The sequence below is a fragment of the Equus caballus genome, chromosome 14 (genome assembly GCF_041296265.1).
Source record: "Equus caballus isolate H_3958 breed thoroughbred chromosome 14, TB-T2T, whole genome shotgun sequence".
NCBI classification, from domain to species: Eukaryota; Metazoa; Chordata; class Mammalia; order Perissodactyla; family Equidae; genus Equus; species Equus caballus.
In genome coordinates, this window is record NC_091697.1 from 108,334,584 (window position 1) to 108,360,988 (window position 26,405).

A 26,405-nucleotide genomic window follows, 5' to 3' on the forward strand; every position below is an offset into this window, starting at 1 on the left:
TGCCTACTTCTGGCCTCTATCCAAGATTTACTGAATAGACTCACAGGGTAGGATTACATTATCTCTACTGATGTTTTTCGCTAAGAACTGTTATTTATAAAATCGTGAATGTCACAGTGAAAATCTACAGCGACTCGCGTTTGCAGATTTAAAGTAAAGACACCTTTGCTGTGGAAACCTGACTTGCTCTCCACAGGGTGGACGCTGGGAGAGCGCTGCCTGCGCTGCTGTGTCTGCACCCAACTCGACACACAGACTCGACACATTCCCACCTGTCTTTCTGATGACCCGGAGAGTCGAAGAGGTGGTTACAGAGTCCCTGGTATGAACCTGAGTGGGGCTAACAGGCACAGACACCACCACGTTGGCCTCAGCCTGAAGTCTGAGGTAAACCAGGCTCAGACACCAGATAAGACGACGACAGTGGTCTCAGATCCGCCCCACAGAGAAACACCAGTTACTACACAGGAAGCCGGAAAGCAACAGGTGTGGCAGGTGAGGGTGAAAGTTAACAGGACCTTTGCCCTCACTGCCTCAATCTCCCCTCAGGTAAGCCATCCCCTGTTGTCATGGTAACTGATAAAGGCAGGAATGTCGCCTTTCTCTCAGGGGCTTTACTGAGGTAGAACCTACTCCTCACACTGAGCTGCACCTGGACTGGGCGCACTGTGGGGATCTGATGGGACCTCACGCTGAGCTGCACCTGGGCTGGGCGCACTGTGGGGATCTGATGGGACCTCACGCTGAGCTGCACCTGGGCTGGGCGCACTGTGGGGATCTGATGGGACCTCACACTGAACCGCACTTGGGCTGGGCGCACTGTGGGGATCTGATGGGACCTCACGCTGAGCTGCACCTGGGCTGGGCGCACTGTGGGGATCTGATGGGACCCCACACTGAGCTGCACCTGGGCTGGGCGCACTGTGGGGATCTGATGGGACCCCACACTGAGCTGCACCTGGGCTGGGCGCACTGTGGGGATCTGATGGGACCCCACACTGAGCTGCACCTGGGCTGGGCGCACTGTGGGGATCTGATGGGACCTCACACTGAGCTGCACCTGGGCTGGGCGCACTGTGGGGATCTGATGGGACCTCATGCTTCGGGCGGCCCTGAGTGCCGTGACTCTTGAAACCGACAGCCCTTTGTGGGGCCCTGGAAGCTGTGTCTATGGAACTGTTAAGAGGGACAGTGGTTCCTTGAGGGCTGCGGAGGGCCGCATGGCCTTGCACCACGCTGCGCTGGGTGAGCTGCTACAAGGACTCCGCCTGGAGCGAGGACTTCCTGGGGCTGCCTCCTGGAAGCCTGCTCTGGTCTGTAGCCTCTGAGTAGACTGGTTCCAAGTGTGGCCACAGCAATCCTGTGACCCGGAATGTTTAGGCCTCAAAAGATCCCTGCTGGTCACAGACACAAACAATTTCAGGTGCATTAATTTTATAATTATATTCTGATTGTTTAGTTAAGCCAAAAAAGACCCCTTGGGTGGGTAGAGCAGTATGTAATTTCATAGCTAGGATTCACTTCATCCTATGCTGAATTTACACGTATACATAATTTTCCTTTTACACTAAAAACAAGTAAAAATAAATCACAGGGATTCTGTATTTAATTATAAAACAATGAAATTACCATATCAATTTAAGCATTATAAGTAACTTAAATACAATAATACATATGACTTTGAAAACGTAACTCAAAATAATAGTAAACAAACTAACTAAATGAAGTCCTATTGAATTCCAGGCGTTTCTGGAACACAAACTTTTAAATTTAATAAAATACTACATTTTCTTAGTAAAAAATTTCTTCAGATTTTCCTTCCAAACTGTTCCTCACGTTTTAATTGGAGTCTTTCCTAGAGTCATTTTCTTTACAACCACAGCGTGCTTTCCAGCACGCATATTGCGTGCGTGTGCGGGGGTCAAACACTCGCAGGAGCCGGCATGGTGTGCACGCAGCCAGGACAACAGTGCAGAGAGTCGTGCACGAACACGTCGCAGTCCACGCAGAAGACATGCCGGCACACGGTGCAGATGTAGACCTGTGGGGGGAGGGGCACACTCAAAAAGCGGCTCCAGATGTGAGCGCAGCACAGCCGGAAGGCGTTCACGCGGCCGTCTCTGTATCAACTCCCCACCACTTTATTACTTCCAACGTCCTACAGATTCTCTAATCCAAGATGCCGCATTTTTTCCAAAAGTATGACTCCTTAGAACTGACGGAATAACTTTGTTTTTGAGTCCTTAAAGTCTCTTCTATTACAAGACACAATTACTTCACTTTAAGAAACTATCTGGGGAAGACACATGGGCTTGAAATCAGTGCTAGTTTTGAACGCTTGGAGAGGTCATCTGACTAATTCAATTAAAAAGAGAAACAAAAACTTAACACAGATTTCGTTATTCCTAGAGAACGGCACCACAACTGAAAAAGTTATATTCTCCTTTTAACTAAAGCATTAAGAAAAACGGCAAAAGACACCTTGTAAGACAAAGAAGAAAAACCCACTATTCTATCAGGATTACACATGTGGGTACTTGTGCCGTGGGGTAAAGCTCCCAGGGCAGCATCACACAGATTCAAACTCACCGAATCTGAAACAGCACAGAAGAGGGTGCGTTCCTAAAAACTATCGAATGATTCCAATGGTTCTAGTGAGGGTGACGCTCCTGACGTCAAAGAAGCACGTCAAACTCAATAAATTGTTTTATGAAAAGTGAGCACTGAATAAACAAGCAATCCTTCCAACTAATATTTTATACAGTTTATAAAGTATAGTTTAAAATATGGACAGGTAACTAAACTAATAAAAAACTAAAACCAGACAGGGATCTATCCTATTTGCATCTTTATATAAGTTTATATATTCAAAGTGACCACCTTCAAAATTTTTAAAAATATTTCTCACTGGCACAATGGGGACTAAGCTTAGGTCTGTGGCCACCTGAAGTGGGAACTCAAAGTGAGTTCTCACAGAGCCTGAAGGACAGTTTGGAGAAAACACTTTCAAACCAAATGCAGGTCATCTTGCAGAGTGAAGGCCGTTTCAAGCACTAAGACAGCGGCATGGCAGTTAGACGCAGAATCGCAAAAGCACCGCTGAAGCTCCTGTGCTCCACTCACCGCCCCCCGGGTCGCTCGCCTTCTGAGAACAAGCGATAGGAGCCTGGGCTTCAACAATCGACGGAAAACCTGTAACACTCCCCCTTCAGTATTTCCTACACAACACCTAACGTTTACAAAGCACAGGGACTTACATGCTGGTCTTTCAATTCCCCCTGACATCCATAACAAAATCTGAAAAACAAAGTTTAAGAATCATTTTGTTTAGAATTCACTCATTAAAATAGCTCAGCAAAATCTCAACAAGAATCCTTCAGTTAATAAATAATTATCTTTATACATGACTTTTAGGTGAAAGACAGGGTTAAGAGCACCAGCAATTTAAGAAAATTCCAGACTATATCCCAAGGTCATCTGACAGTCAGCCCCAAACCCTACGTGGAAAAAAACACTTTCTGTTATTTCCATCCAGGCTAAGCAGGGCACGCCTTCTCCACTGGGATTCTGCGAGGGACCGAGCCCTGGGGAAAATGACTTAGGACTGTCTTTCACCTCCCAAAGACAGCAGACACCTGGTCCCATACTAGACGGACAGGAGTTAATTTATCGAACGTAACAGATGCCTAAGGGATTCATTTTCAAGGAATAGTGTAGAGTTAGAAGTTCTCAAAACGTACTACAAAAAGCATCAGTTCCCTGCCTCCCCCCAACCTCCGGATCCCCAGGGCACACGCTTTCAAACTCCTAGCTGTCTGAGCGTCACCTGGGCTCAGGCGCTCTCCTGCTTTGTTCGCAAGCATTAGCCATGAACTGCAGAAGACGAGAACTCAACTCTCTTTCAACCCTCCTGAACCAACTGCATACACATGCTTAACTAATGTCACTCCCAATTCTTTCTATGTACTTCGATCGTTTTGGACAGAATGATGTTACATGTTTACTTTATATGACTATATAAACATATTCAGCTCAGCCACGTAATACTTTTCCTCTGCAAAACATTTTTTCCTGGAGTTAGTAACTGTATTGTTCTTCACAAGCTTAGTTTTCTGTGGGGCCCCAACCTTTCCCTGAGAAGCCTAAACATCCTCTGATTACATTCACCACATCGGGAATTCTATAGTTTTTGTCCTCTTGGTGACACTGTCCCTGGAGCATTCTGACCTTCTCCAAACTAGGCTGGCTGTTCCGCACAGCTGACACCCACTGCCACTCTGGGATCTCTCCTCACCATCATCCTCCGGCTTTCCTTAGCCACTTCTCTGTCATTCATTCTCTTTCTCAGTTCCTTTGAATCATCTCTCCCACAGCTTCCCCAGAAAGTCTCTGAGAACTCACAAGTCTGAAAATATCTTTACTCTACCCACATTTAATTGATAGCTTGGCTGGGCATATAATTTCGGTTGGTAACAATTTTTACTCTAAATTTTGAAGGAAACTGCTCCCAGATCCAGCATCTAGCTCATCACAGGGAGTGATGAGAAGTCAATTTTCATTCCAGATTATATGACCTAATTTTCCCTCTCCAGAATGTCCAGGGTTAGTATCTTGTTGTGTATTCTGAAATTTTACAACGACAGACTTTATATATGTTAGGCACTCGACAGTCCCTTTCAATCTAGAAAGTTCTGTGCCTCAATAGTAGAAAATGAAACTATTTCTTTCCTACTCTTCATTTGACCTTTTCTTCATTTCTCTTATTATTCTGATCTTAGATCTTCTAGATAAATTCTCCAGTTTTATACCATGGATATAATCAGCAAATGCTACAAATCAGGGCTTGTTCCTTCTTTCTGGAGAGCTTATTTACCTGTATACCACCACTCTTACTATCCACAGTTGGGTTCAGGGAAACTAGTACATTTCTGGAGACCCGGATCTGTCTCATGATGAGTCATTTCATAACCAAGGCATTCTGCATCTCATTTTCTCTATTAGAAGTAATCTTGCCCAGGTTAACATGACTATCTTTTTTAATGTAGTAACAACGTATTCAAACATTCTGTTGTTAGTGCTGCCGAGTGGATCCCGACTCCTGGCGACCCTGTGGACAGCAGACCTGAGCCCTGCCCGGTCACTCTGCGTCATCCTCTCTCCTTCTGGCGCTGTACCAGACAGCGCTCCTCTGCTATTCACAGGGCTCTCATGGCAATTTTTTCAGAAGTGGGTGGCCAGGTCCTCCTTGTCTGTCTTAGTCTGGAAGCTCTGCAGACTAGTCCACCATGGGTGACCCTGCTGGTATATGAGATCCTGGTGGCACAGCTCTCAGCATCACAGCAGAAAACAGCCTCCACAGTGTGACCACCGGCAGACGGGTGGTGTGGCTCCCTTGCTGGGACATGAACCCAGGCCACAGTGGTTGAGAGCACCAGATCTTAACCACTAGACCACCAATTCAAACATTACTTTACCACTTATAACAGATGTAAATTAACCAAAACTCATGTACCTTTCTCCATTATGTTCTTCTAGGGGAATTTCTTGAAAAGCATCCAAAGGAAATAAATGATGGTAAGATCGTGCCAAATGGGGAGCAGACACCAAAGTCAGACCTAACGCAGAAAGCAGAGATGTGTTTAATAGCCCAAACCTCATGGAGACGGCCGCTGAAACATCAAACGATATAACTCAGGCTAAGTATTTTCAAATCTTTTTTAGAACTGCAGATATTATGTCTTCAGTTTATTACCCGTGGCCATAAAAGGAGATTCCAGGATGGAGTCTTGGTTCTGTCAATAAGTGTGTGACTTCTCCTTGTATATTTGCTTACTTGTAAATGAAATAAAATTACATAATTCTATTACTTCCATTCCTCATTGTCCTTACATATATTTATCTTATGAAGGTAAGAGCTGCAAAAACGTCTCCTAGATCGACTGCACCGCCCTTAAAGAACACACTTTGTTCAGAAAGAGAATCAGGAACCTCTTCTGGAACGCCACTCAACGAGAAAAGGAACCTACTTCTCTTCTCACAGATTAAACCCAGAAACACAGGCAGAGCTTAATACTTACATTATTTTAATAGCAATGTAAGAAAGAAGTTATTCAAGACTAATTTAGATAAGGAACAGCTGGTCTCTCACCACAGATTTTACATTCCACGGGCAGCTCACAGTACTTCGCCCGGCACTGGGGGCAGAAATAGCCTCCCAGCGTAAGTCCCGGCTCGGAGCTGCTATCCAGATGCCTGTGGGGGGAAGACAGAAGCACGTGAAGAGTCAGAGCAGAGGGACGTATGCGACATGATGCTAGAACTCTGACAAGTTGTTTCATAGCTCACTTACGCTTTGTTCACTGTCTTTTTGTCTCTGCATTTTTGTTTTGAGTCGTTTCCATTAACGTCTTCGAGTTCACTGCCCTTTCCTCCTTCAGTGACTAACCTGCTATTAATCCCATCCAGTGTACTGTCATCTCGGACACTGTGTTCTTCATCTCTCTTCCATCTCTCTCCTGCTCATGCTCTCCTCTACTTTCCTGAACATAAGGAGTCTATTTACAACGGCTGTTTTAGTGTTTTAACCTCCTGTCCCCTTATTCTATCAACTGTGTTACTTCTGGCTAGGTCTCTGTTCTACAATTTTTCTCCTTGTTATGGGTCACATTTTCCTACTCCTTTGCATGCCTGGTCATTTTTGACTGGCTGCCAGACACTGCGAATTTTGCTTTGTTTTGGGTGCTGGCTTTTTTTTGTATTCCCTTAAATACATTGGGGCTTTTTTTGGAATATATGTAAGTAACTGGGAAGCCATCTGCTCTGTTGGAGACTTCTTTGAAGCTTGTCAGGCTGCCCGGAACAGCTGTTAGTCTAGGGTGGATCAGGCTCCATCCCCCGGGGTGTTAAGAGGCCTGTCCACACTGACTGGTGGGAACGTGACCTGCTCCGGCCACGGGAGCTCAGGGACGGTTCTGGCCGCTCCTGTCCCATGATTCTCCGCCGGCCTCTGGGAGTTCCCTCACAGGAAGGTGCAGCCCAGCACTCAGCCTCTGCAGATCTGGAGAGCTCTCTGGGCAGCTCGTTACTCTCTAGACACTCTCTAGACTCTCTCTGCAGAATTACGGTCATTTCAGCCTCCCCCAACTCTGAACTCCGTGTCTTTGAGGGAGAAGATGTCCAGGCTCTGTGTCGACCCCCCACCCCGCACGGCAGCCAGGAGATTCTCCCCAGGCAGCGAGCTGAGTCACAGGGCCCACCTCGCCTGCCCCCCTCTTTCAGAGATCGTCCCTGCACTGCCTGCTGCCAATGCCTGAAAACACGGTTTTGTGTATCCTGCCCGGTTTTCTGGCAGGAGGCAGGAGGGTAAATCAGTCCCTATTACACCTTTAACCATGCAGAGAGTAGTCTTATTTGTGACTTTTAAGAATCATTTTCTTAAATTTAGTTTTGTTTTATAATTATGTAAAATGTAAAGCTCTGAAGTTAAAACAAGGTATATTCAGGAAAACCTGGGGTCTACCCCTTTGCCTTTCTCCACAGGCCGCCTCAGTAAACATCTTTTAGTTTTCACTTTTTATTTCCATTATGTTGTTATTATGAGGCAAACCCTCTCCTTAGGTGGTTGGCAGCATCCTGCCCACTTTTCTCCACCTCGCTGTCTTACTTACTCACACGTCTGAAGATGGCGCCACAGGAGTATAGAGAGAGTAGAGTCCTCACTCCTTCTTACAGTACAGACAAGGCAATCTTTGACAAAAGTCATCACATTCTGAGCCCGTATTTTAAACTTATAACTGATAGGAAGAATTAAAAGTGCAGAAATAGTATCACTGACAGCTTCAAGGTTTTCACTTACGCCATGCTGAAAGATGGTTTTGCATCTTGATCAGACAGAGAAGCAATTGTATGCTGAGGAAATCCTTCACAGAAGAAAAGAAGTTACTTTCTTTTTCCAGGAAAACGGCAAAATTATTCTAGGACTAGGAACCTAAAAATGTTCCTACCAGAAAGCCCACAAAGTTGCACAAAAGTTCTCTCTCCCGCCTTTTAGACGTGTTCATCACAGCTGGTCCAACGGACTGAAACTCCAGGTCATGAGACAAATTGAAAGTGGAGGGAACGGGGGAGAGCTGCCTGTACACCCGCCCCATCTGAAGGTCACAGCCATATTTTCCAATTTAGTAACAGTTAACACACACTGCTGTTTAAAAAGAAGGTGTCTGTAATTTTTAAATAGTTTCTAACACAACGGAGGAGTCTATTCAGAGGCTGCCTTCACTTTATGTAAGAATATACTTCCATGTTTAAAATTTTGGAACCCCCAAATCCATGTAGTTTGTTTCTATTTACATTTTTAAATTCTGAAAATAAGGCCAAGGAAACTAGAAACCATTAAAAAAAGAGAGATTGATTACATAAAAATTTAAAATCTATCTGCACATCAAAACAAATTAAAGCAAAAGTAAATGACCAACTGAAAAACATTCACAAGAGGTGACTGAAAACGGGTGGACATTCCTAAATGGCTCTAACAAATCAACCTGAAGAATAAACTATTATAAGTTTAAATCACAACTTTAAAATGGGCTAAGAAAATGTATCAGTAAATCAAAGAAGACTAGCCAACATAATATCTAAATGTAGAGTGTGCTTCATCTGTATCTATCAGCCCTTGCGACATAAGGAGACAGACACCGATATCAGTCTACGGATGAGCAAAGAGGCTGACCAGTACTATAAACCGCCAAAAACAAGGAAGAAAAGCATTCCTCTGACAGTTAAAAAATGTACATTAAACAAGGAGATTCCTTTTATATTTAAAAAGTTATGCCTTTTTCAATTATAAACATACAAAATTTTCAGAAAATAGAGGAAAATAAAATTTTTTTTAAATGATGCAAAACCCATCATTCTTGTCCTCCAGAAAGAAAGCACCTTGGTCAGTGTCACGTGCCTCCCACAACTGGCTGTCTTTGCACACTTTGCATCACGCAGCTTTGACCAAACAGCACAGACGATTTTGTAGCTTATCTTTTAAATTTCTTAATACAACAAGGATTTTTCTATAAACCCAGTTCATTATACCTTTACAGCCTTACAAATGAAAGAACGTCAGTAGTGTTCTCTGAGGGAGAGCTACAGTGGTTTTCATTTATTTTTACTTCTCTGTATTTTCCAAAATTGCTTCAACAACATAATTTTCTCTAATTATAAAACATTTGAGTTAAAAAAGGAAATTCTTAAACATTTAAATAACTTGTGCAAATGAAGATACAAAGTCTGATTTGAGCTAAAACATATTTTTAAAAATGCCTATTTTAAAATAACACAAAATAAACACTTACCCATACGAATAAGCGAGCATTCAGAATTTGAGCTGGCAGGAGGGGGACTAACGTGATGTGTTAGCAATTCTTTGTAATGGCTTTCATCTAAAATAACATGGTATGTGCCTAACAAGACGAAAAATAAAAGAAAAAGAAAATCAGCTTTCCAGACTTAAGAACGAATTACAATTTCTATGCAATTCTGTAAAAGTTTTACCATCTGAAAACGTACATTTTCAAAATAAATATTAGAGTTAAAATATCATTCTTCAAACACTTCTATGAATAACTATAATTACAATTTAATTAAAGTCAAGTTGTAAGATCTTTACAAAATATTACGTATAGTGAAATTTGTAGCTTTTCAAGGGTTATATTGCGTCCTCTAAACACTGACATAACTACTGAGAATTCCTTGCATTTTGAGATGCTACCTTACAGAATCAATGATATATTTAAGATGACTACCCATATTTTGGACTTCAGGACATACACTGATTTAAGTCTAGTAAAAACAGATGAAAACCGTAATTTAATGAACAAATTGTTACGTCTTACATAGTAATGATGAATACACACTGAAGATTCCAGACACATACCACCAGTTTCACGAGCAAGCACGGTGCAGACCCGAACCTCGGCAGACAATCCAATCACAGACACGCGAATTTTAGCTGCCTTTAGCGTCTTCACGAAATCCACGTAAACAAAGCGTTTCGGGGAAGGAAAAAAACAATGAAGAATTAGCGTGTTTGAAAAAGGACAGAATGCTCTGAAGACTAGTAACAAGTTCACTACGGAATTCTCGTTAGTCGTCACTTTCGCTTGGACGACAGAGGAACTGCCGGCCCTACCTGGATGAGGCCATAGATGTCAGACGGGTCGCAGGTCGTGAGGCTGCTGAAGATGATCAGGACTTCTCGACTCGTGTGGCCGGGCATGTGTCTAAGGAAGGGCAAATGCACCCAATTGTGTAAAGCAAATTACACTAACGAACCGCCTCCCCAGTAAGAACAGCACACACAGCTCACACAGTCAGACTACAGAACATCTCACCTGTTTCAACAGTACAAAGGAATGAATTGTGAGTATATTCCTAATACCTTAATGTGAATTTTTCTAAAGTTAGCTACACACTTAAAAAAAAAATTCATCGATTCATTCCATAAATATTTACTGAATCCTCTTTTAAGTTCTGGGGACAGAGTGATAAGCAAGACTGACGAGGCCCTCACACTGTGAAGCTCACGTGGCAGCAGATTTGTTCCACACCAAGTCTACGGCGAACCCTGGCAAGTGTGACACCACCACCTGGATCCACCTCGAGGTGGACCCGCGCGGCCTGGCAATGGTAACCATCTTCCTTTTTCAAGACTCTAATTTAACCACATGGTGATTCAGAGTCAAAACAGTCATAAACATTAATTTTTGTGCACCATTCAATTAAATGAGGGCGTACGGGATTTTATGATGTGATGAGCTGTTTTCCCCCACATTAAAGAGAGATTTGTATGCTTTTTGGGGCAATCCTATCAGTTATTTACAGCTTTCCCACTATAGCTTCACTGGCAGGCTCGCGGCTTTCACTGTGGAGGCTGCTTTCGTGCCTCCTTTTATGAGTTCTACCTCCTCATCTCCTTCAAAACCAGAACAATACCTAAAGGTGTAAGTATCGGAGGCAGGACAGACTACCCGGGGATAGAACAGACGAGCCTTAACCATAGGGAACACTTCCTTTGGGGTCTTAGCTGTATTCCACATAAAGTTAAACTTCCTGGGCAAGTGTGCTATTAATTTTCAGATGTATCACAAAATAAGTTAATAACAGTCAATAAGTGTACAACAAACTCACAATTATTACATGACATTAAATTCCATATACAATCAATTTCCAATAAAATGTTTACTCATCAACATATTTCTTTTGTACTAATACCACTACAGTTTTAATGATATTTTTCTAAAACTTTTAAGGCCGTACCCCACCAACTAAAATGTAAAATAAAAATCAGTAACCAACACCATACTAAACATCATAAATGACATTACACATTTCTCTCAGTAACGTTTTCATCATAGTTGAGTTTATGGAGATACCTATTAACACATGATCATTTCAACTTAACTCATTCAAAAAACTTTGAAACCAATGAGAAATAATGAACGTGAAATACTAACTTCAGAGTCTGCATAGCCATGCTCAAGGAGTTATAAAGAGACGGCTCTCCATGGCACGTCATAGCCACGGCTTTCTTCAGAGACGTTATGTGTTTCCTCGGGTTCCCTAAAACAGAAATGGAATAATCCACTTTAAATAAAATTCTATATATACATACAGAACAGAAATTCATGTTTCTCCCAAAATTTACAGGTCTATGATATTAAAGAACAAAATCCCTTCAATTTACATTTTTGGTAAGTTGCACTTTTATCAGAAATGTTTGTTACATAAAGTCTCATTTCATACTGAAAAAGAGAACACAACCTATCTTTTATCTATTAGCACACTTTTAAGTAATATTAACTTAGAGCACATAACCTTTTATGTTTTAACATTTCCCTATTTCACCATTATTTTCACATTTTAACACCTCTGAAGTCAGGATGTGTCCGACAATCCCCGGCAGGCAAGCAGTGGTGGACACAGCCGTCACTGTCTGCTCGCGAGCCAACCTACGAATGGCTATTGACATGCTGTGGCTTCCAGTGCATTATGTACACTGTTTGCGCCATTCATGTTGAGTTCAACTGCAATTTAAAGTGCTTTCAGAAATGCTATTAATAAAAAAGGTTATATTTTTATGTAGAAAGGCACGGAGCAGAGCAGCGAGGTATAAATTTGTTATTAGTGGCAATTCCTATTTTCCTTTGGGGTAAAAAAATGAGAGCTTCACAAGACCTAAGAAAGGAGAATTTCCACAAATAGACAAAGTGTGTTATCTGCTGACTGAATAACATCTGAAAAGATTGTCCACCTCACGTCAAGTAAACAAATGAAGGGAGGAGAAACCACTGAGTTGTTTCTAACAGTTGACAGACACGTCAAATGACCAAAAAGCTGGTGTGAACAAGCCCCAGATCATGTGACATGGCATCAAAGTTTAACTGCTGGTGTTTCCTTCTCGATGGCTCATAAAATAAAGGTATCTTACAAATGAGGGAATCTGACATTCAGTGAAATATGGTATTCTTCAGACACTCTCCCATTCAACACTGTCTTCATATTAATTAATGATAATCAAAACATCTTTAATTGATTTTCTCATATAGCACAGTTCATCAAACTACCTCTATAGTGTTGAACATTTATTTCCTTAATGTTGAACATTATTTCCCTATCAAATTAACTTAACATTTAACTTACTAATATTGTCACATTAAACATACCATTGCAAAGAGCATATTTGTAGAGCAATGCTTTTTTAAATTTTTTCACAATATTTCCTAAGTATAATTCCAAGAAACAACCATTTTTACGGCTCTTTTCCCAACAATGTTAAACTAATTAACCAGACTATGAGCACTACACATACCAGTTTCTCCACGGTTCAGCAAGCAATATACTGCTTGTGGAACTTTACTTTGCTCATTTAAAATATATACAATAAAACGTTGCTGAGTGGTTTTGTTTTTGATTACTTGTTTGGCTAAACTTTTTTTTTTTTTTTTTTTTGCTGAGGAAGATTCCCCCTGAGCTAACATCGTGCCAATCTTCCTTTATCTTACAGTACGTGGGCTGCCACCACAGCATGGCCACTAACAGAGCGGTGTAGGTCTGCGCCCAGGAACCAAACCCAGGCAGCCAAAGTGGAGCACACTGAACTTAACTGCTAGGCCACTGGGGTTGGCCCTAAACTTCTTCTTCAATAGTTATTTCACTTTTTATTCTAGTATGAATTATCTGTCTTGTCTATTCATCTTCTTGGAACTTCTTAGTGTTCTTATTTATCTGAATAAGTTCTAAAGTAGTAACCATCCACCATATTTAATACATGTTGCATTTACTCATGGCATCATAAAATTTTAGAAATGAGAAATGTCTTAGTCAAATCACTCATAAGTGAGAAACACATGTAACAAGCTAAATGATTGGCCCACAGACATGGCCCACCCAACGGCAGGTCCAGCACTCGCTCATCTCCGGGCTCTCTATCCACTTGTGTTTCTACCACACCACACAACACACGTGTTTCATCTCCCACCGTGTCGTGAGCATAGGGAAAAAGCATCCATCACCGTTGGCGAGGTTTACAGTGTGACTCTGACCAGAGGGAGAGAGGGCGCCTGCAAGAGGCCTGTCAGCATCTCCAGAGGCTTTTCCTTCTCTACACACGACTTCCCCAGGACCAACAGAAAACCACCATTAATTGAGGGGGGAGGGGTGGCCCTACATCCTTTCCTTGGGGAACCATCCTCCCCCCGCTGTCTAACAGTCCAGCTTAGACCACGTGGTTCAGGGGAAGCTCATCCTGCTCCCATCCGGCTCCAGGCACAGACATGCCATCCAGGCTACCAACAAAACACTTCAGCTCCCCGGCCACTCGGACTGCTCATGGACGGGCAGACGATCAGCAGGGTCACGAAGAGTCCCCAATGAGACCTGTGCTGAAGCTACAGGCTACGAGGGACCCGTCAGCCTGGGGCTATGAACAGGCATGGTTTCACCTCCCAGAAAGCCTACGAGAGCATGAAGCCAGACAGAGCCAGGACCCTGGAAACAACTGTATGTGAAATCAGCCACCTTCGAACATGAGCCAAGAATTTCACTCTGCGCTTACGCTATCTTGAGATTTTTTGCTTACAATTGAGTTTCTTGGATCACTGCAGGCTAACATACATTTCACTCCTTACTGCCAGAGTGAAAAACTAGTAATGATGAAAGCATGTCACTTCTCTCGTGTGTTCTGGTGGGGAGGAAGGGTTGAGAGCCACATTTAAGGGATAGTGTGTTTCACAGAAAACAGAATTAGTGATGTAAATTTGTAACAGAACATATCAAAGCAAATAAAACCTGACATTATTATCTTCTAAGAGAATAAAATTCAGTTAGGCATGTCACGCAAGCAGAAAAATTGAATCATTAACAACTACAATTCAATTTTCATTTGAAATACTCTGCTCTTTAGAGGTTTAACTTTTAAAAAAATTAATTTTAAGATTAAGTGGATTTTCTGAATGGTTACAATAATTTTATCTTAATACTCTGGGGACAAGAATGTACAGATCTTAAAAACACATCTACATCCACTGCGACACTATTCGCCAGTGTGCAGAGCTCCATGTAAAGAGCTCATCTCAGACACCGAGGGTCTGACGGAGGGCTTATGAAGGGCCCACCCAAGGCAGGCGGGCAGGCTCTGTTCCACTTCCTGGGCGAGCGCAGGAACAGGGCACGAGTTGCGTAAACGCAGCCGAGGCCCCGAGTCCTGGAAGGGTGGTTATGCGTACCTGAGAGTTCTGTCAGCTTTTCAGCTCTTTTACTCTTCGTTATAATTATTCCAATCTCCAAAGAAAAACAAAAATGATCATTAATTTAACGAATTATTTCTTCTTGATAAGAATGTACATAACTAAAATAAATTAGTAATTTCAAAGGAATAAGTAACGTGAGAAACTTGTTCTCACGAAGCTTTTGACATAAATCGAGCTATGAGTTCACTGTACGTTATTTAACCTCTAGAGTTATATTGCTTTTCATTAATAATTGTACCAGAAACTGGTACACGATCTGGACCATTTAATAATTCATAGAACGTATGCCAAATATTTTAAAAATAAATCATACTTGCAGTCATATCAGGAATCCAATTCTGAATTCCACTGCTTATATACATACCTGACTAATAGGGTTTTGATCAAAATATTCCTCTACGAAGTATTCCAACAACTGTTTAAAGAAAACAAAGCGGAAATACTAAGGGCAAAATAACAACCACAGAGAACACGTCTTGTGAAACCTGTTTATCAAAGCATTGCTTCTCATGATTTTTTTTTCTTGAGGAAGACTGGCCCTGAGCTAACAGCCATGCCCATCTTCTTCTATTTTATATGTGGGATGCCCGCCACAGCATGGCTTGATGAGCGGTGCCATGTCCGCGCCCGAAATGCGAACTGGCGAACCCTGAGGAGCTGGAGTGGAGTGCACAAACTTAATCACTACACCACCAGGCTGGCCCCTTTCTCATGATTTTTAAGCTTTCAGATTTAAAAAAAATGTTTAGTAGTAAAAATACTAAATAAATAAAAATAATAAATTTTAAAATATTAAATAAGTAAAAATCAAAATATTAAATAAACCTGAATTTGAAGTGGTAAGTGACGAGACAGGTTTGAGCTGGGCCTTAAAAGATGGAGCCATCTGGACACGTAAGACAGAAGCGACTAAACAGGAAAAGATCCACTGCAGACAGAGACGGGAGCGCGAGCAGAACTGAGGACCAGCTCTGATAAACCAGGAACCTGCGTGTCTACAGGCTGAGGACACCGAGCCAAGGAAGCCAAAGGAGAACGAGATTCAACAGTGGGAAGGGACAACCGACAAAGCGAGATCCCGACTCGGGTGGAAGGCGGAAACCACAGACATAAGTAACTAGCTATTCGTTACCATTTCCCTCAGGGACCGCTAGCACTTCTCCTTAGCTGTAGTTGGCATTCACTCAGAAAAAAGAAAGCATTCCCTGAAAATTCAGTGTCCTTCCCCCACTGACAGTAAATTAGAATGACTCTACTGTACCTTTAAAGTACACGTCAGTCTATTTGGCTTTAAATCTTGGTCTTCCATTGTTCTCGATCCATCTACTACCACATAAAGATGGCGCATCTACAAACAAAAACACAAATAAGGACAACTTTCTTTTTCTTTTTTTTTTTTGTTGACGAAGATTGCCCCTGAGCTAACATCCATGCCAATGTTCCTCTATTTTTTAGATGTGGGCCGCCAGCAGAGCATGGCCACTAAGAGAGTGGTGTAGGTCCATGCCCAGGATCTAAACCCAGGCCACTGAAGGGGAGCACGCTGAACTTAACCACTGGGCCACCAGGGCTGGCCCCAGGACAATTTTCAAATATATTTTTACCACGAAGTAAAAATGGCATTTAGTATTCACACATTCTACACATGTATTTTTAATATATTCTTCTATTTATTTTTTTAAAGATTGGCACCTGAGCTAACAACTGTTGCCAATCTTTTTTTTTTCCCCCCCCAAATCCCCCCCAGTACATAGTTGTATATTTTAATTGTGGGTCTTTCTAGTTGTGGCATGTGGGATGCCGCCTCAGCATGGCCTAATGAGTGGTGCCACGTCCGCGCCCAGGATCCACACCAGCGAAACCCTGGGCCACTGAAGCAGAGCACGCGAACTTAACCACTCGGCCATGGGGCTGGCTCCTAAGATATTCTTTTAAAAGGTTTGTTGTTTCACTCTTATTTATTCTATCAAGCCAGAATGTTTCTTTAACCCAAACTAGTTCTGTACCAGTAAAGGAAAAAATAACAACATACCATTCCAAGTCGAACTTGTCCATGGTGCTCAAATACTCTGTTAAAATTATGCAAATATTTTAATGGAATACCACATACTACCCGAAAAAATCAGTACAACCATTAAACTAACCTGCATTTTTTAGGGAAGTTCAATTATTAACTTATGGGATCCACATAATGACAGGCATTTTGGAAGTCCCTGGAGACCCACTGCCCTGCTGAGCCTCTGGGTGCTGGCTCTCCCCATTCAGAGGCTACAGGTCAGTTTCCCGGAAACGCAGCTGAACGCAGTCCTGAGCAGTGGGTACAGGGGCACCCCTGGCTTAAAGCAATGTATTTTACCTTTTGTAACACACTTACAAAAAGTTCACATACCTTTTTCTCTTTGCTTTAAAGAGAATATCTTCTATTGTAGCTTTAAGTGACCCTGATTCATCTTCTTTAAGAATCTCCCTATAAGCAATAATTACTCGTTTGAGAGATAAGCTAAAAGTTTATTAACCCAAAAGAATGAAAACATATGTCCACACAAAGAATTGGACGTGAATGTTCACAGCTGCAGTGTTCATAACAGCCAAAAACTGTAAACAATCTAAATGCCCACCAACTGGTGAATGGATGAATAAAAACGTGGTATAACCATGTAAGAGAACGCTCTATTCAGCAATAAAAGGAATGAACACTGATGCACGCTATAACATGGCTGAGCCTTGAAAAGTGCATGTTAAGTGAAAGGAGCCCGACACAACTGACCACATATTACATGATTACATTAAACCATGTGTCCAGAAAGGGCAGAGACAGAAAGTAGATGAATGGTTGCCCAGGGCTGGACAATGGAATTAGTCGTAAATGGGCATGACGGATCTTACTGGGGTGACAAAAACGTTCTAAAACTGATTTATGGTGATGACTGCACAACTCAGTAAATCTAAAAATCACTAAATTATAAATTGAAACAGGTGAATTTTAACATGTGTGAAATATACTTCAATAAAAGCTGTAAAAAAAAACAAAAAAGACAATGCCCAAAAGAGAAGAGAGTAATAACGCCTTGCTCACCATGTTCTTTCATAACCTCCTTCCCATCGCTTAGTTCTTTCAGGTTCCTCATCCATTTTTTTCTTAAATGTATTATATTATTCAACATCCTGTAAAAATCATTAGATTGTGAATTTTCTAAAGATGTTTGACACCAAATGTGTACAATCAAATTTGAAAAGTAAAGAGAGAGAAGTGAACATACAAAGTGAAAAACTCAGACTACAAGGCCATCTTATTCTTTGCAGTTTATTTAGTAATTGTTGGATGAAAATACTTTACAAAATCCTCATGGAACTCATTTTTCCATCAAGAAAGAATATGAATGTTTATGCGCAAATATGGCACCAACAAAAATAAGCATCTTTTTATAATTACAAAAAACCAAAATACATTATAAATGTGTCCTAGGACAGGACCACAGAATTATGGGAAGTGGGTACGGGCACAGAAAACAAGATCAGCCACAACGGACGATTGTTAGAGCTGAGTGACAGACGCATGGTGATTCATTGTACCACCTCTCCACCTTTGTGTCTGTGTGGACTTTCTCACAATCAACGTTTTAAAATGAAGTTTATTGGTATTTATTAGTGGTAAATGCTCGTGGCTCAGAATTCAAAAAAAGGACATAATATTAAACTTATACTTTGATCTCAACTACCAAAGGATAAAGGAAATACTTAGTAATTCAATAAATAGGACAAATGGTTCATCGGGATGATAGGATTAAAGATGACTGGCTTTTTGCTTCTTTATTCTTTTCTGTGTTTTCATATTTTCAATATGAACATGTATTTTTTAATAATCAGGGATAAAACGTGCTGGGGGGAACCGACTAACCATAACCAAGCAATAAACATCCCCACCCCACGCTCCACTCTCAGCTTCCTTCCTCCGTAAAGGAACCAAGTGCCAAGACCACAAGGACAGAAGAAACCCCACCCCGGGGGGCGAAGACTAACTGTGATGAGGACCAGAACCAAGACCTGACCCTCCATTACACATTGCTGCTATAGATTTACAGATCTAAAGAACTGACCTATGAATGGACTCCCGGAATTCAAACCCACTGATAAGAGGGACATGGCTTTCCCTGCATCGCAGCTCCCCGCGGCCCCGCTGTCCCGGGTCACCGGCTCAAGTCCGGCGTGTCACTAAGACACCAAGCCCGGGGCTGGAGACCCCGCTGCGGGGAGCCGGTAACCCGCTCCAGCACCCCGCAGCAGCAGAAGGGGCTTAACCCTAACGCCCGCGCTATTCCCCACGCCGACCGCGCTGGCGCCCGCGGGTTCACGACGCGTGCGGCGACACGGCGGCCACCCCGGACGCCTGACCCTCCAGGCAGGCGGCCTCTGTCTCCTGCGCAAGCCGTGCATCACCGCGCGGCCTGCTCTCAGGCTCGGGTCCCCGCGCGGGGCCGCCCCGGGGCCGCCGCCCCCGCACGTGCACGCGCCCACCCCGCCGAGAGGCCCCTCACAGTGCGCCCCGCGGGCACCGGGGACTCGCGGGCCCAGGCGGCCGGGTCTCCGGGCGACGGCTGCGGGGGGGACACCAGTGGGGCCGCGGGGCGCGAGCCGCGCTCGGCCTGAGGGACGGCAGCAGGCGGCCCCCCGCAGGGCCCGCCCCCCGACGCCCCTCTCCCGCCGCCGCCGCCGCGGGAATCGCCCGCGCACTCACCAGGCCCGCCGGAAGCCGCTCCGCCCGGAAGTCCCGCCAACCCTCTCTGAGGGCGCCGCCCAAGTCCTTCCGCCGTGCGCGGGGCGGGGGCCCGCGTAAACGTTCCGGCGGCCGCGCGGAGCTGACTCGGGGCCTGCCGGCGGCCGTGGTGTCCGGCTTCCCGCGCCGAGAAGAAGGGCGGCGCTGCAGCCTGCTCCCCGCCCCACCTGCGCCCCTCCGCGGCCCGCGCCTCCACCTTCTCGGGGGTCCTGCCCCAAAATCACAGAGGAGCCATCCTGCGCGGGGATGCAAAGATCACACCTGGGTTTGAAACCGGGCTCTGCCTCTAAGCGAGTAACACCCAAGTCTCAGCTATGAAATGGGGGCCACCTGCCCTACAGCGCTCACCATCAGTGGCGGCTCCGCAGCCAGCCCCTCATTTCTCCCCAGAAGACGGGGTCCCCCTTAGTTTGCGCCTTGTCGGCGAGAGGGAGGGGAGGGAGATGGGCATCGCCGATGTCTTCCTCCCGGCCTCCCCGCCTCCGTGACTCCTGCGGAGACTCACGCAAACTCCACGCTTTCTCCTTTCCCTTCCACCCTCCCTTCCATCCACAAACTCCACACTTCCTTTTTCCTCCGTTCTGATTGGCCGTTCTGTTAGAGGGATGCGTTCCTATAGGACAGCCGCAACCCCAAGCCCCGAACGTCTCGCTTAATACTTACTAGCAGTCTGGGAGAAAAAAAACAATTTCAACGGAAAACCAGGAAAAGGACAGTGGACTCCCCAATAAAATTAAATTGAAGCGTATTTGTGGAGAGGCTAAATCATTCAAGCTTTTCCCACCTGTGAAGTTTACTTTCCTCCGTATAGATTTTAGTCACAGGTCGTGACTCAGCTAGGTAATGGTCCTAAGGCAAAACGAAACGCGTACACCTGTGGTGATCCCTTCCATAATCATGACTGACACAATATTCTAACTGTGCATAAAGTGGTATAACAAAGTGATCCAACCTAGCCAGATGTTCCAACTTGTAAAACTAAGGAACAACTATAAAGAATGGCACAATCTGTTCTTCGCCCATGGGTGGCTGACACAGTCCACCGAGTTAGGAAATTCATGAGCAGCTCAGCCAGTGGAGTCAAGCTGAAATTCAAGTTGTGCCACTTCAGGGACTGGGAGAGGCAAACCTGCCTATTGTAGTACCTTTAGATGGACACTAAATCATTCAAAACCTCCACAATCGCTTCAAACAGTATCTAATAATCCTTATCTTGATATGTAATTTGTCTTTTACAGCATTTGTTCATCATCTATGAGTATGCCCAGCCTAATGCAGTTATCTGTCAAGAATTCAAACGAATTTACACCCTACAGCTGCACCCAGCAGACGAAGCATGTGGGGATTGGGACGATAAATATACTTTTAAAATAGAATTTGCCTTTGAAAAAGTTGTTTAAAGTTTCACCTTCTGGCTTTGGGAAATAGGTCTAACTAGCCATATATTACTTTCTGACAAGGACTATTGTAAGTCACACATTAACTACCTTCCTAACAGCTATGAGATTAAGTACAAACATCTCAACAAACAAGCACACTGATGGACAGGAAGGCTAAGTAATTTGTCCAAGGTCACACAGCAAGTGATTGCTGGAGAGCAAAGCAAGAATAGGACAACACACACAGGGGAGAGCAAGCAGGCCTGTGGCAGCAACCAGAAATCTTTTTTAGGATACTCTTCCACATTTTATTGCAGTCATACACACACACAATCATGACTATGCGTCTATGTCCTAACTCCAAAGTGGCATTATTTTAACACAGTGTTTTCTAAAAACTACCGAACTTACTTGGGCATTTTTATTCAGGAAAACTATGCCCGTTAGGAGAAATGCTGACAGAATGAAATGCAGGAAGGATGATGCAGTCCTCCATCTAATCTTCTGTCCTGTCCTATCAGAGGTCACATGGTGAGATCACATTCTGACAGCTCCAGCTGAGCCTTCCCCAATGTCCAGAGGAGACGCTTCCAGTCACAGTGCTGCAGCAGGAGAACGTGTGTGAGGACCTCCCACAGCCCCAACCGAAGCGAAGGTCCTGGAGCCACGATTACAGAACCCTTCCGCCCAACCCGTCTTTACACATATATCCTTCAGATAGTTCAGAGGAAGCATGTTATGTAATGAGAAGTACTTAAAATGCACTCAAAATAGGATATTTTATTAACATCAAACAGGAACCCCACCCATTAATTTATTAACAAAGTCAACCTAGAATGGAGCATAGAACCTAATATTCCAACAGACAGAATCTAAGCTAGATTCCAATCCTAGCTTAGTCACTTGCTTGTGTGACCATGGACCAGTTAACCCATCAAATCATGTTTCCTTGTCTGTAAATGGGAACGAGAAACGGTTACACATCAATGGACTGTTGTAAGGATTAAACGATATTTCAAGTGTATATGTGTACAATGTAACTTGGACTATAAATACTAATACATTTATTTCAAGAAATACAAAGTATATATGATAAAACTAATACGTTATTTCTAGGTGGTGGGTACATGTTTGCTTATAGTTTTTCATATTTCTTTCAATTTTTCAAAATAGAAATAAAAATACTGATCTTATATACTTTTAATACAGAATCACACATGTAAGGGACTCACTCTATGGAAAGAACCTTCACCAGATGGACCACATGCTTCCACAAAATCTCTGGAACAATGGTTTATAGCAGAAAGCAGGATGTAGACATAAGAATCACAGAAGATCAGAGACGAAAGAGACCTCTGAAATCTAACTGAAACTTCTTATTTTTCAGACTAGAAAACTGCTCGAGTGGCTTTTCAAAGTTACATCTAGCTAGTTAATGCCAACCCCAACAGAAACACTCTGATGCTGGCTCCTGAAGTGGTCTGTATTTTTTTTTTGCTGAGGAAGATTCACCCTGAGCTAACATCTGTTGCCAATCTTCCTCTTTTCACTTGAATAAGATTAGCCCTGAGCTAACTTCTGTTCCCACCTTCCTCTGTTTTGTATGTGGGTCGCCACCACAGCGTGGCCACTGATGAGTGGTGTAAGTCTGCACTGGGGAACAGAACCCAGGCTACTGAAGCAGAGCATGCCGAATTTAACCACTAGGCCATGGGGCTGGCCCCTGAAGTGGTCTCTAGTGTACCACATTTGAAAAATGATTTTCTTATTTTATTTTAAAGTCCAATTTTATGGCACAATTTTACAACACGAACACGCTATTTGATTTTTTGCATTCCACTGAATAGTTTTTGTTTTGTCAGAACATGGCAAGCTTGCCTTTGTAAACTAAGTACATTGACTTCAGAGAACAAGAGATTATACTTTAATACATAAAAATCAGTCAAGTTGCTCAAGAGTCCTTACCATTTGGTTTGAATCCAAAAAGGATAAAAAACATAAACTATTCATTATCTTTTGTGGTAAGTATGTACAGCACATGGAAAATTAAGAATTTCTTCAATTTGAAGAATGAATCAGTGTTATAATGGAAAGATTTAAAAATTTATCTTTGGACAATGATTCAGACTTGTATATAAAAAATTATATACGTAACTGCCTGAATTGCACACCAATGATTTAAAGATTATTCTTTAAAAAATTTTCAAAGAAAAGAGTTCTAAACTGGGGGATAATCACATCAATTTGGCTACCAGCTACATGCCCAGTGTTATCAGCTAATTTTACTTAATAAAAATTTGAATTAAAAAAAAAATGTGCTGAGATTTAAGGGCACCATTTGAAGTAATTTGGTGTTTTGTGGTGTTTTGTATTCCATTTCAAGACCAATCGGCCATCTTACAGCCAAAGGACCAGGAATCCAGCAACCAGCACAGCACCCAAGACAGATTAAAACAGCAACAGATACAACTGATGAGTGTAGTTTTCGACAGCTTAGTATGAACAGCACTAACGACGTCAAACAGGTATATTATAGGAAGAAAACCCCAGGTTTAATACCTTATAAAATATGTACAGAACTTGAACATTCTTGTGAGATACAATTCAAGTCACAGTTGAATTATAAATGTAATCAGATACTCTGATAAATGAAAAAGCCTAGTTGGTTAAGAAAAAACGTATGTAAACCATAAAAAGATTAAAAAGTATTTAAAAATACAGAAAATTCTAACCAGTAGGTTTAAATTCTGATTTAAAAAGTCAATGTATATTTACAATCTTTAAATTTCACAATTTGTTACTTTAACATGATCTTTCACCTGGATAACGTAAAACAATAAAAAGCTTCTTTAACCATTTATACACAGAAAAAAATCAGTAGGGAGGGTGGTAGAACACAACGTCATAGTAGCTAAAATATGGAAGGCCAGGGACTGCTCAGTGAGTCGGAGAACAGACTTGACCCAAAGTGCGAGCTGGCCGACAGGCTGTGCCCTTCAGAGACGTCACTGCAGGGACCCACGCTCCTCATTTAAACAGGAGTGATTACGAATGACCGTGATGCGAAGGGAGGACTCTGGGAGGATTAACAGGATCACCGATGCGAACTGAGGAGCACTCAGATACAACGACGCGACCGCCCAGGATATGAAAGTTCACAGCACAGTTCTCTCCGGAACCTTCCTCAAAGGGTTAAAGACCTCAAACCACAGTTAGTTCTTAATACAAGAACCAGTGTTTAAAGCATGAAATCCTTAATTGGAGTGTTCAGCCCAGTTGATTATCAAAAGCTATTTATAAAATGCATCAATACTGTCATATTAAAGCTACCAGCACTCTGTTATGATCACAAAGGCCTGGGCTCCCGGTCAGTCCAGAGTCATCTGCCTCTGCCAACACCACAGAGACGCCCGCTTCATCTTACTCTCGGTGTGGCGACTGCCTCCTAGGTTTTCCGTCTGTCATAGTCTCCAACCATCTTCTTGATGTGCGACAATTTGCTCTTCAACTGCTTGCAGTAATTCCTCTTACTTTTGTAATCTGCAGACTGAAAAGGAAAAGAAATGAACCAGGTAAATTGAACAAGATAAAAACGAGTTATGTGTCAGCCGCTGGGAAGGCAGAGGTGAAGAGACAAAGGGGAATATTAGTATATAGAATTGCTGGGGGTGTTAAATGGAGTCACACCTGTGGCAGCATCTCGGACCACATGGGTGGCTAATTCTCTTTGCTCTCTCGGGTCTTCTAACCTGGGTTTGACAAAGGATACGTTTATTTCTAATGATTTGTAAAGTCACCAAGAAAACTTACTGGCCTTTCTGCTAATACGTTACCTAAAAAAAATCAGTACAACAAGAAACTGATGATATGGGTTGACCTGGGAAAGGGAACTGGTGAAGGAGGCTGAGACAGGAAAGGTTGCTATGTGCCCTACTAAACTCCTGCTTTTAAATCATAATGTTCTGCAATTTAAAAAAATTCAATATAAAATCTTTTAAAAACAAAAAATGTTTTAAGTCCATAAAGACTGGTGATGCCAAGTGTTGGCAAGGATGAGGAGCAACTGGAATCTACACTGCCTGGTGGGAATGTGTTACACAAAGCAGGAAAGCTGTCCGACAGTGCCGACCCAGGGCTGGATGCACACGTGCCAGGTGACCCCGCAATTTCACCCCTAAGTATAAACCTAACAAACGTGTGCACGTGTGCATAGACACCCATAAACACGGACCGCAGCTGTACACCAAAACACGAATGGGTCTCACCAATGTAATACCGAGCAAAAGAAATCACACTCTAAATACATACTGTGGGATTCCCATTTATATAAAGTTCAAAGTAGGCAAAACTACTCGACCATGTTAGAACGAAGGATGTTAGAACTTAGGTACCTCTGGGGTGAGTGTGAAAACTGGAATGCAATACAAGGGCAATTAGGATGTGATTTCTTTTTTTTTTTTAGATTGGCACCTGAGCTAATAACTGTTGCCAATCTTCTTCATTTTTTTTTCCTGCTTTTTCGCCCCAAATCCTTCCTGTACATAGGTGCATATATTTCAGTTGTGGATCCTTCTAGTTGTGGCATGTGGGACACCACCTTAGTATGGCCTGATGAGTGGTGCCACGTCCGTGCCCAGGATTCGAACCGGTGAAACCCTGAGCCACTGAAGCAGAACATGTGAACCTAACCGCTCGGCCATGGGGCCGGCCCCTAGGATGTGATTTCTTGATCTGGGTGCCAGGCAAAGGTGTGTGGCTGCTTTGTGGAAGTTTACCAAGTTGTACACCTATGATTTGTCTACTTTTCTGTATGCACACCTCAACTTAAAAAAAAGTTAAAAAAAATCAGTATCGGTTGTAGCTGCAAATGACCGAAATTAAGGTTCCAGCTTCTCAGTTACAGTTTTCCTCTTGCAATTACAGGGCCTTCTGTCTATAATCAGTGCAGGTGTGACCGGGGATTCACAGTCATTCTAAAGGTTAAAAGGGAAACACATCACTAGCACTTCCTCCTCAAAGAATCTTACAACGCAAATACTCACCCCCTTCACTTGCTTCAGCCTGTTGTATTCATCGGCAGCAGCCTGTTATGAGAAACACAAAGGAATATGCTTAGTGGGGCATTTCCTCTTTCAAAAATAACATTCCTGATGTTGTATTTTGGAGCTAAAAATGCTAGTTGATGACAAAAATATAGGGAATTAAGAGAAAGTCTTAAAGCTCTTAAAAGTGTTGTGGTCAGCAGGAGGGCCCGAAGGGACCCGGTAAAGAGACATTCACAGCAGTAAGCTATTTCCCACGTTCTATCCGTGCAGGCCAGTACCCGTCGTTCCGCTGCCTCTCAGCTCCCCCCGTGCCAGGTCGTGCACCCGCCGACACCACAGTCTTGTCAGGCACAGCTCCGACCAGGGTAGTCTCATTAGAACTGGGCTGAGCTCCCCAATAACTTCTCTA

The 26,405-nt window shown here is 43.0% G+C and overlaps 2 protein-coding genes across 18 annotated transcripts in view; both read right to left on the reverse strand.

The window, feature by feature from the left end:
• Positions 1-1,417: 1,417 nt before the first annotated feature.
• LOC100073305 (general transcription factor IIH subunit 2) lies at positions 1,418-20,470 on the reverse strand. Of its 3 annotated transcripts, XM_023618242.2 has the most exons (17): positions 19,921-20,159; positions 19,534-19,808; positions 17,875-17,963; positions 17,188-17,265; positions 16,831-16,867; positions 16,060-16,146; positions 15,163-15,213; positions 14,775-14,829; positions 11,505-11,610; positions 10,181-10,271; positions 9,926-10,013; positions 9,345-9,452; positions 7,856-7,919; positions 6,149-6,252; positions 5,513-5,615; positions 3,258-3,297; positions 1,418-2,041 (listed from the first exon to the last, which is right to left on the reverse strand). In XM_023618242.2, exons 3-17 carry the CDS (start codon positions 17,928-17,930, stop codon positions 1,922-1,924), a joined length of 1,188 nt encoding a protein of 395 aa, XP_023474010.1. In that variant the 5' UTR covers positions 17,931-17,963; positions 19,534-19,808; positions 19,921-20,159; the 3' UTR covers positions 1,418-1,921. The 3 variants fall into 3 exon arrangements, with proteins under 3 accessions (XP_023474010.1, XP_070089622.1, XP_001504093.1); XM_070233521.1 differs by lacking the exons at positions 19,534-19,808; positions 19,921-20,159 and adding an exon at positions 20,357-20,470; XM_001504043.7 differs by lacking the exon at positions 19,534-19,808 and having other exon boundaries at positions 19,921-20,145.
• A 1,241-nt stretch (positions 20,471-21,711) lies between these two features.
• OCLN (occludin) overlaps positions 21,712-26,405 on the reverse strand; it is a 48,690-nt gene continuing 43,996 nt past the window's right edge. For all 15 annotated transcript variants that reach the window (XM_070233512.1, XM_023618238.2, XM_070233515.1 and 12 more), the window contains 2 exons: positions 25,994-26,035; positions 21,712-24,498 (listed from right to left, as the gene is read on the reverse strand). In XM_070233512.1, coding sequence (XP_070089613.1) covers positions 24,397-24,498; positions 25,994-26,035 — 144 coding nt within the window. In that variant the 3' untranslated portion in view covers positions 21,712-24,396. The remainder of the gene's footprint in view (positions 24,499-25,993; positions 26,036-26,405) is intronic.

Coding starts and splice junctions, on each gene's coding strand:
- LOC100073305 (XM_070233521.1), bottom strand. CDS start 17,930: ATGGATGAGGAACCTGAAAGAACTAAGCGATGGGAAGGAGGTTATGAA. Junction 11,611..14,774: donor AAAGCTGACAGAACTCTCAG/GTACGCATAACC, acceptor TTTCTGTTTTAG/GGAACCCGAGGAAACACATA. Junction 2,042..3,257: donor GGGAATTGAAAGACCAGCAT/GTAAGTCCCTGT, acceptor CTCCCCCCACAG/GTCTACATCTGCACCGTGTG.